General features: G+C 43.4%; 1 protein-coding gene across 1 annotated transcript in view; it reads right to left on the bottom strand.

Moving 5' to 3' along the window:
- LOC141110032 (alcohol dehydrogenase class-3) overlaps window positions 1-9,121 on the bottom strand; it is a 40,204-nt gene extending 31,083 nt beyond the window's left edge. Inside the window, exons 1-4 of the mRNA XM_073601279.1 lie at window positions 8,990-9,121; window positions 6,798-6,899; window positions 4,968-5,109; window positions 1,196-1,283 (exon numbers count right to left, since the gene is read on the bottom strand). Coding sequence (XP_073457380.1) covers window positions 1,196-1,283; window positions 4,968-5,109; window positions 6,798-6,899; window positions 8,990-9,007 — 350 coding nt within the window. The 5' untranslated portion in view covers window positions 9,008-9,121. The remainder of the gene's footprint in view (window positions 1-1,195; window positions 1,284-4,967; window positions 5,110-6,797; window positions 6,900-8,989) is intronic.
- Between the last annotated feature and the right edge of the window lie 2,307 nt (window positions 9,122-11,428).

Below are 11,428 nucleotides of genomic sequence, written 5' to 3' on the forward strand. Positions count from 1 at the left end.
GTAATTGTCAATAAAAACCTTTGACACTTATGAAATGCTTGCAATTACACTTCAGTATACCATAGTAACATTTGACAAAAAGGATCTAAAAACACTGAAGCAGCAGACTCTGTGAAAATTTATATTTGTGTCAGTCTCAATTTTTGGCCATGGCTGTACAGTGGCTAAGATAGAAGCATTAAATCGGCATGGATTTTAATAAATAGTGAAAACCTAATATGGATAGAACATATGATTTTCTGCATGCAATCTTCATATTAAAGCCACATTGTTGCTACCATCTAACTCTTAGATCATAAAATTTGTATTGGAGGTCCATCCATCTGCCATAGCTTGTGTGTGGGTATTCTTTTTTTCCCCCTAAACACAGTAGCGTTGATTTACTAAAGGATTAGAGGCTGTTTACCTAGCCAAGTTCTGTTTACTTTGCGTACCCAAACGTGTTATGGAAATTAAAATAAACAGGATTTTTGCTAGAGCATCGTTGGGGAGTCAAGCGAATACAGATTCTCCAACAGGGTGAATATAAATGATCAAAAAATAAAAAAATATGTATGTATGTATATACACATACACACAAAAATGCTTTTGGAGTAAAAATCTATCCAAAGATGTACTATGCTTTACTAACCTGACAGCTTATCATTCTAAATAGGAAACCTTCATTTTGTTTGCAAATATTAAAGATTCTAACTACCAGCAAAGATGAGTCCTTACATTTAAAGAGCACCTGTCATTTCAGATCCATCATGGCAGCACCTGTTACCACTCACCTGATGCCGCCGCCTCCCTCACCTTGTTGTGTCACTGTCCATCACCAGCCATTTAATTAAAGTAAATGGGACCGTTGGCGAGTCAACAGCAGGTCAGAGATAACAGTTGTTCTTTAAAAATTATGATTTAAATTGAGTTGATTTAAATCAAGCTTTTTACTAGTGATTTAAATCAAATCCACCCTGTTCACCAACGTTCACTTTAGCGAGTGAACAGTCTCTAGACCTTTAGTAATTAAACCCCAACATATACTGTAAATAAAAAGCATTGGGCAGGTGAATTGGGTTGAAAAGCTTTATGCTAGAGTGCCCACAAGAACTCATGACTGCCCATACCGGAAAAACAAGCTTTGGGTGCAGTAAACCTTTCCCATGAATGAATTCTAAAAATAAAAATTGTATATTAAGAGATTATACAATACCTGATTTTTTGACACAGGTTTGTCTTGGGATTCAAGCAAAATTTGCATTCCCCACATTGAGGAATATACAGAGGAAGAACAGTGTCTCCTGAAACAAACACACACACATATGAACATTAAACCAACTGATAAAAAAAAAAAAAATGCTTAAAAGTGAACTATTTAAGTCAGCTTCAGTGTCTGGCATGCTAGACACTTCAGTTCATAAAAAATAACAAATTTCAATGAAGAAATACGGTTAAAAGATGTAAACTTCTATTGCAAATGGTGAACCATAAAGCAGAACTCTGGGATCGGCAAAAAATTCCCCATCAGTACACACCCTTTACAAAACACTAAACAGTTATTATATTTGTGAAATTCCTTACCATTGAAGAGAAAAGTCTAATTGAATTTTTAGGAAGTCAGCTTCAATTCAAATGTATTCTGCCAAGGAGGAGCTGTTACACCAGTGATTACATCATATCCTATCTCTAGCCCGGGGTTTCTCAAACTGTGGTACGCCGCCTGTGCCGTGGGCAGGGTGACAATCGCTGCTCTGATGCCGGGTAAAAAGCCGCTATGATGCTTGCTGCATGCAGCAACTGCCCGATGCTATAGTTTTACACTTGCAGAGCTGCCTGCAGTGGGAGTGGTACGAGTGTGCCCCTGCACCCGGCTGGTGTTACACACAGGGGCAGATATTGCCCCCAGGCTGCTCTGATGCTGGCTAAAAAAAGCCGCACTCAGGGCTGGATTAATGTAGTGGCCGGCCACCACTACCCAGTGTTAAATCTGCAGAGCAGCTGCACCGGAGCGGTACGAGTGTGCCGAGTGCACTCCTGCACCTGGCCGGCACACTCACAGTCACTTCCCTGTCAGGTGGAGAGGAGCTTCCCAAGCCTCGCCTGGCGTGATGTCCATTCAGAATTAATTAATCTACATTGATATTTGTAATATGCAGCATGGAGGGGGTTAATGTTTTGCCATTGGTCACTGATGCATTAGTGACCAGTGGCAATTAACCCCTTTGGTGCTGCATTAGTGGCACCAGTGTCGGTGTTAATTAATCCCTTTATGCAATTGACACTGGTGTCACTAATGCAGCACCAAAGGGGTTAATTGCCACTGATTACTAAAGCATCAGTGACCAATGGCAAAACATTAATTCCCTCCATGCTGCATGTTACAAATACCAATGTAGATTAACACCTCCCCCCCAAACAGTTAAAATTGTAAAGTCTGAAGGTTTTTCACCTTCCTGCATTCTATGGGCACTGATGGACACCAATAGGCTGCACTGGTGAGGCTGCGCTTGTTGATGATTTTGCAAACAAAAACCGTTAAACACACACAGACATCACACACACACAGACATCACACACACACACACAAACCATGACACCCAAACAAAAGAAATTAACTTTTAAGACGGGGTAATTAGGAATTTATTTTAGATCTGCAGGGGTACTTCACCGTAAAAGGTTGAGAAACACTGCTCTAGTCTACTCCATAATCAAACTACAATTCCCATCATGCTTCGGGAAGTGCAGTGAATGTGGGAGTGTACACTAGGCCTGTACATGTTAAATGTAAGCAAGCACACTTTAACCATGAATAAAACCCCTCATTCTGCAGCCAGCCAAACATGCTACTCAGTAACGCACAGCAGGATAGGTAGGTTACAGCATATAAATGCAAAGCATGTTTGTGCTCTCACTCTCCAGCCACAACAGATAAACATATTACCCTTCCATGCTTTATGTAATCATTACTGAACTGTAGACACATGCCCATAATTATAGATTGTACTCTGCTGTAATTCAGTATTATAGATATCCTGCCTCCTACAGTAGCTTTGAGATCTTTCTAACAGCAATCGGTGCTTGTATGGTGTATATGAGAACATCCCTAGCCGCAAAACAGAAAGAAAGAGCCGGGACATGCTGCTTTACATCAGCATGTGGTACAAGTAAATGTCGGTATGAGAAAAACAAAAAAGAAGTGCAGCACTAACTTACTAATCAATGCCACCTCAATAATCTCAATAAGCTTCAATATCACCACAATACCAGTCTCTGTGATATGTAATGTCACATATAATACACATCAAACTGAAAATAAGACATAAAAAATGACTGCAAACTTTGCAGGGACAGTGGAAACCCCTCCTACAGATATTTGGCAGTGGATGGCGTCAGTTAGACCCCTTTCACACTGGGGCCACAGCAGTGCTAAAGCACCGCTTTTTTTTAGCAGTGCTTTACCACTGTTTAAGCATAGCTTTTGCGTCGTTTTTTGGCCGCTTTTAACCCCCAAAAAAGGGTTATAAACTCCAGTTGTGCGGCGCTTTCAAAGGCGCTTTGAAAGCGCTGCCCATTCATTCCAATGAGCAGGGGCGTTTTGGGAGTGCTGTATACAGCGCTCCCAACCCACCCCAAAGATGCTGCTTGTAGAACATTTTTTTCCTGTCCTGCAAGCACACCGCCCATGTGAAAAAGCACACTGGAATGAATGAGAGGCAGTTTTCCGTCACTTAGCAGAGGCTTTCTAGCACTAAAGCGCCTTAAAACCGCCCCAGTGTGAAAGGGGTCTAAAGCAGTGGACGGTGTCCACTCTGCTCATCAGTGCAGCCTATCATTGCACATAGTGTAGCCTCATCAGTGCAGCCTATCAGAGCCAATCAGTGTGGAGCAGGAATCATTACCAGACACAGGCCAGATGACAGAGTGGGGATCTCAGGCTGTGAAAGATTTTGTATATGAAACACCGACCACCATAACGTCCCGCCTCCTGGACCGGCATGGTGATAGACAGCACACTGTTCCAATGCCGGTCCAGGAGGTGGGACGTTGCGGCAAGCCGTGTTTCATATACAAGATCTGTCAGAGCCCGAGATCCCCACTCTGTCATCCAGCCGATGTCTCGTAATGATCCCTGCTCTGCACTGAGAGATGGCGGGTGGTGGCGGTGGGGCATAGTTGGCAGGGAGCAGAGGAAGACACCTCCTCCATGGGCGGTACAGACCGGGGTCTGTGAGACACCTCAGCCCACTACAGCAAGCGGGGACGGAAGTACAAGTCCCTGCTTGCTATAGAGAACTACAACTGGGAAGTGCCAAGGCTGCGGCTGGGAGTACAGGAGGAATAGCAGCCACTGGTCTTACAAACAGGATATTACAGGGCAGTAACGTTTTTTATTCAAGATCAGCAGGCTATTACAGAGGAACTACAGAGCTCAGAAGAAGATGGATGGCATAGTCGGTGAAGGTAGATCAGCAACAAGGACATGAAAAAACATTTTTTCCACAGAGTTCTGCTTTAAATTAGGTGTGATTTAAAGTACAGCATTTTACTGGTGTGCAATTGCTCATTAACCATGTCATTTAGTGCCTATTTACATCCATGCATTGTGGTAGCATGCATGTCAACATAAGTTACAAACATTAGTGCAATGCCACTCGTATTGAACAGCACCCCAAATGCACCTTTGTTAAATGCACAGGTGGGCTGCTCTGAAAAAATGTATTTATATATACCACATACATACATACACCGCAGGTGCATTTTCTTGTCCTCTCTGGTGTTTTGGCAGCCAATATAAAAAGGGACTTCCTAAAAAACATATCTTGCATTACCACAGCACCTGAAAGTGGACAGGTGTAAACGGGGCCCTAATGTGGCTGCAAATCATTGGATTTTTGATGAATGAAAAAATTATGTAAACTGTATGTAATTTTATACAAATAACACAGGCTAAAGCAAAGACAAAAATGGCACGCATAGGAACACACCTGGTTTAACCCTCGTAACGCCTTCTCCAACACTCTCTACAACACCGGCTCCTTCATGTCCAAGTATTACAGGAAAGCATCCTTCTGGGTCAGCACCACTTAAAGTATAGGCATCAGTATGGCATACAGCCGTGGACACGATCTGCAAAGATTCATATATAATAAATTATATCCTTGTACATTTTTTACTATGACTTTTTTTTATTGGAAAGGTTCTTCAGTAAGGCGTGATTCTATAAACTAATAAAAGGATAAATTCAGCGCTGACTAACCAACGGACAACTCATAAATAATAAATGCAGGCAGACACTAAGGCAAATTCAACAACACCTCAATAACATATGATAAAAAATAGTGCTGCGCAAATATAAATGTCCTTAAAAATCATATATCAGATGTAACAGGTGAAGTGAGCAACAGGAACCACCAGTGGACACTCAAGACGACAGGGAATGACTCTACAGTGACTGTGATCCCTCCACCGCACATGGATGGCCCCTCACCTGAGATAATCGACCTGAAACAGGTCATACAGCATAAATAGCACACAATAGGCACATCGATCCAAATGATGGTAGCTTCTTTCTCAGATTTCAGCACTGTTTGCAAAATTTTATAACAAACTATGAAACATGATTTCTTTCTCGAACATCACGGGACATGATTCTATAAACACATTCACTGCTCTGCAGCCAAGATTGTGAAATGTTTTAGTGCTGGACAGTCATGTTTAACAAAACCACTGCATTAGACTGCAGGCAAGGAGGCCTATTGTCAAAAATATCAAGCTGCAACAGCCAGTTTTTTTAAAGTAAAACCAACCAGACTAGTCGAAATTTATTTTGATCCATCATTGGGCAGACTGGTTGTACTGAAGTCGATCTATCGATTGTACTTCAGTATCAGCCAGTCAGGCATTTTTCATACGATCATTGCCAGAAGCTATAGCTACCAGCAGTGATCAATGTATTCTTACCGCAGGGAAACCTCCCGCTGTCAGAATACAATAGTGTGGCGAGAGGTGTTCCCCTATCAACACTGACAGGGACTAAAGCTGATCAGCACCCTCGTAGTCCACTGACACTTCTTCCAGCTTTCTAACAGAAAGCCATTACAGAGGTACAGGCAGAAATCTGGAGGATGTGTCTGCATGTGCCTGACATTGCACCCATGATCCCCTGATCCCGGTTGCAATACCTTGCAGGCTCCTGGTAGGGGGGGGGGGATGCCTATTTTTACTGCAAGTAAATATGTGCATCCCCCTCCCCCGTAGGCAAATTTTGTTTTTAAAATTGATTATTAATTGTTGGATTTTCTTTATTATCTTGGAAGACCTACAAACCTGCAATGCTGGTGAAGCCTGGGGACAGGTTTTAAAATTCATGCCGTTGGCCTCAGACAGACAATACAAGGTGAAAATTTGTATACATTCAACATCCATACAACACTCAGTAGAAACTATGTATGGAGCCACATTACTCAATTCTTGAGAGGCAAACTCAATGAGCTAAGGCTTCAAGCAACTGAATATTACAGTGCTGTCATCACTGGTTTGCACTATTCACCATGACAAGCCAACCCACTGAAGAAACTGAATAGGGGTTGTTGCTGGATGACTGCAGGTATCGGCATGTAAAGTACTGCAATAAACTAAATGCAGTGAATTAACTTTAGCACAGTGAACCAGTTTTTTTTCTCTTCGCTTCGGAAATCATAAAGCTGGCAATAAAATATTTTTACTATTATAGCAACTATAAAATCAAACAAACAGAGGAGAGGTGAATGGTGGCCTTACACCATGTCCTGGAAAAGGTACTCAGGAACACTTACCCTTATTCGGACTTCATGAGCTTTCGGTGGAGCCACTTCAACCTCTTCGATAGTCAGGGGTTTACCTGCTTCCCAGGCTACAGCAGCCTTGCATTTGATGACCTCCAAGAAAAATGGAAAAGCAAAATTTCACATTTTGATGTATGCAATAAAATGTACCTGTTGATTATCTCAAAAAGTATGAGCTTTTTATTCACATACAAAAAAAAAAAAAAACATTTCAAAAGTAAAACGTATGGCCAGAGTTGTCAAAGTGTTCTATTTGAGAGGTTTGTACCACAGACTACCAGACTGATATCTAAACCTCCCAGCACTGTATGAGACATGTAATATCTTTTTCTATTTTTCAGCTGACCTCTACACTCTGCATGACTATTCCACCCTGCTCAATGCATACTTTAGACTGCTATCCTGCACTGCTCTCTCCAGGCCGCTACACTCTGCCCTGTCCTCTACACACCGCTTAGCCCACTGCAGATTTCACACTCTGTACTGCTACACTCTTCATACTCAGCTTAACACTCAATACTCTGGACTGCTATACTGTGCTGTAGGTTACATACTGTTGGGTTCTACACTGCTGAAGAGTGCCAATGAGAGCTGCAGGTGTGCCTCTCTAAATCCAGGAAGTGAACAGGCAGCAGCTTCAGCTGCCCACAGTTAAAACGGTTGCAGCCAGGCTTGGGAAGGGAGATTTCTGCAGCATATTTGGCAAGTACAGAATCACAATATATATAATAATAATATGCAAAGTGGTTGGAGGGAAGCTTCAGAATGGCAAGGATGTTTTTATTATAAGTTATGTGAGCAGACTGCAGTTCCTCTTTAACCAATTGCCGCCCGCCCACCGTCAAATGACAGCAGGTCGTGTGGCTCTCGTTGTGGGACACCGTCCCAGAGCGGCCGTGCTGTGTTCCTAGGACACGGCATGACCCCGATCTCTGTAAAGAGCTGCGTCCACGGCTCTTTAACCATGTGATCGACTGTGTCCAATCACAGCCGGTCACATGTAAGCACAGTGATGCCGGTAATCGGCGTTCCTCGCCTCACACTGACAGTGTCTGTGGTGAGGAGAGCCGATCAGCAGCATCTTCTAGCAGGGGACAACAAAACATGTAATCAAGGCACTGATCATCAGTGCCCTGAATACATTATAGGGCCACAAGTTCCACCAATCAGTGGCCATTAGTGATGCAGTGCCCATCAGTGCCGCCCATAAATGTGGCATATTAGTGCCCACCAGTTCAGCCTATCAGGGCCTCATCAGTGAAGGAGAGAAATTACTTACTTGCAAAATTTACTGACAGAACCTATGTACAAATACATTTTCTCAAAAAATATTTTTTTCTTTGTAAAGAATACAAAACCCATCAGTGAATAAATACCACCAAAAGAGAGCTATTTGTGTGACTGCGCAATTGTCAAAGTGCAACAGTGCTGAAAGCTGAAAGAAAAATGGCCTGGGGCAGGAAGGGGTGTAAGTGCCCTGTAGGCAAGTGGTTAAACTCTGCTGTATGTTACATACTGTGGGCTCTACACTCCTCACTATGTGCTGCATGTTACTGATTCTACAGTGCTACACTCCATGCACTGTATTGTATGTTACATACTCTGGGGCTCTACACTATGATGTATGTGTGCAGTATGTTACATACCCCGGGGCTCTACACTATGATGTATGTGTGCAGTATGTTACATACTCTGGGGCTCTACACTATGATGTATGTGTGCAGTATGTTACATACTCTGGGGCTCTACACTATGATGTATGTGTGCAGTATGTTACATGCTCTGGGGCTCTACACTATGATGTATGTGTGCAGTATGTTACATGCTCTGGGGCTCTACACTATGATGTATGTGTGCAGTATGTTACATGCTCTGGGGCTCTACACTATGATGTATGTGTGCAGTATGTTACATGCTCTGGGGCTCTACACTCCTGTATGTTACACAGTCCAGACCACCATGCTCATTATTACCATAAGACTCATTACATCTCTAATACACAGCGCCCATTATCCTCCCTTCTACAAGCATTACTTAGGGCCAATTTAGTGCTGAGCGCCAACAAGTTCAAGTTCAGTGCACAGACAAACCCGTCCCGCTCTCCCGCAGATGATCAGTGAGACTATCAGCACCGTGCCCACAAGCTCTATGTCTACCGCTCTGCCCTACCACTGCCAGCTCACCTGCCCGGTGGTGCTCATGTCTCGTTGTACTCCGACACTGTGCCTGGACTCTGCTAGAGCTTCCCCTCCCACTCTTAACCCACTTCTAGCCAGTGGCAGTCTCCGTGTGATGGCGCCCCCTGCCGCACGGAAGGACCCGAGCAGCAGCGCTATCTCGGTTTACTTCCCACAGCAAGCTGTGATGTGATGCATGGCGCTTCGTAGAATAACATCCCTCATCTGAGATCCTTATTGATGTGTATAAACGGACGTGGAGTATCCTAGGTGGCAGCTGTCCTATCCATACCTCCTAACTGTCCCTGATTTGGAGCAATGTCCCTCTGTCTCTCTTTCCTCCTCATTTTGGTCTGATCTATATAGTTGTATATAAAATGCACTTTTTATCTTTCAAAAAGTGTTTCCCAGTACTAAACCTTTCATCCAATTTCTAAATTTTTGCATTTGTAAATTTTAAACGCCAATATAAAGGAATAGTAGTGGTAAAAAAAGCACATTGTGGATTTAATTAATCTTTTTTGGGGGTTAATTCTCCTTTAAGGGGGTGTGGCAGGGGGTGTGTGTCCTATGCCTACATACATTTGTTAGTAGGTGTCCCTCATTCCTATCTCAACATGTTGGACGATATGCTATACCTCCCAACACTGGCATTGATAGCTCTGGTCACCCGGGGAAGACATGTCCCCACTCCCGTTTTTATTTATTTATCTGGAGCTAAGGTAGCTGCCGGTGTTCTATCGAGAAATGCCCTCTGTCAAAAAATGCCTCAGATGGGTCTGCGCAAGCACAGTAAGCAACGTCACTCCAGATGATATGTTGATCAGCTGGCGTGACGTTAACACGGCGCATGCGCAGATCATGAGGCATTATCCAACAATCTAATAAGCGCAGAGGGAGAATGTAATTGTCAGATTCTGCCTATTGCGGGACGGGTTGCGGGTGTGTTGAAGGGTGGGTTTTGTGTGTTAAAAACCCGCCCTTAGACACAGAAAAAACCCGCCGTTTAACACACTCAAGCCGCCGCGCAACAGACAGAAAATACGCCGTTCAATAGAGCCAAAACCCGCCCCGCAACGGTGAGGCAGAATCTGACAATTTCATTCTCTCTCTGCACTTAGCACATCGTCAGATACTGTCTCTGCCGGAGCAGACCCATCTGAGTCATTTTTCGACGGAGGGCATTTCTCAATAGAACACCGGTGTTCTGTCAAATTAGCCAACTCATCAGAAACTCCAACCACCTCACTTCCAGTTTCTTTAAACCATCAGTAATTGCAGATTTAGATGATTTGCTGTTTGGACACAACACCGGCAACCGTTTACAGTCCACACAGTACAGGAAGATGTTGCTGTTTTGACACCACAGAGGCTAATGAGGACAAAGTTGTTGCCGCCTCGGAAGCAGCCATTTTGTTGGCTAGTATCAGAGCAGAGTAACAATCTCCGCTCATAATATCATGCAGTGGACTGTAAACGGTTGCTGGTATTGTGTCCAAACAGCAATTCACCAAAATCTCCAATTACTAATGGTTTAAAGCAGGGGTCTCCAAACTGTGGCCCGGGGGCCTGATGCAGCCCTTTGCTTGCTTTTTTTCGGAATGTTTCATCCACTGATACTAACAGCGGGACATAATTCCCCCCCACTCACACCAATAAAGGGACACAATTTCTCCCAATTACACAAAAGATGGGGCACTATTCCCCCCAATGATACCAACGATGGGGCACATTTTCTCCCAATGACACCAGTGGTGGGGCCCAATTCCCCAATGACACCAACAATGGGGAACAATTTCTTCCAATGACACCAATAATGGGATCCAATGACACCAATGATAGGGGAAAATTCCTCCAAGTGATTCCAACAATGGGCCACAATTTCTCCCAATGACACCAATGATGGGGCACAATTACTCCCACTGAGACAAACAATGGGGCATTATTTTTCTCTCAGTGATATCGGGACCATTTCTACTCCCAATGGCCACAGTCTGACCCCCCTAAAACCTGAAGGACAGTAAACCGGCCCTTTGTTTAGAAAGTTTGGAGACCCCTGGTTTAAAGAAACCAGTAGTGAGGTGGTTGGAGTTTCTGACGAGTTGGCTAATTTGACAGAACACCGGTGTTCTGTCAGAAAGCTGCTACTCATCAGAATATATAACGGAAGTACAGTCAGAAGGCGGCAAGGGGACATGTTTTTACACCCACTGAAGTCTTGCATTTCACACTTAGTTTTACCAGTAAACTGAGCTTATATAGTCAAATACAGTATTTGGAAGTCCGTGTGACTGTTTTGATGTTGAATTTTAAAAGCATCAGCAAGCCTGCTGATCTCACAGGTTTGCTAATCTGACAGAACACCGCTGCTTTTAAAATTCAACATCAAAACAATTTGACGGATTTATAAGTACTGTATTTCACTAAATAAGCTCAGTTTACTGG

This window comes from Aquarana catesbeiana, linkage group LG01, assembly GCF_042186555.1.
Source record: "Aquarana catesbeiana isolate 2022-GZ linkage group LG01, ASM4218655v1, whole genome shotgun sequence".
Classification (NCBI taxonomy): Eukaryota; Metazoa; Chordata; class Amphibia; order Anura; family Ranidae; genus Aquarana; species Aquarana catesbeiana.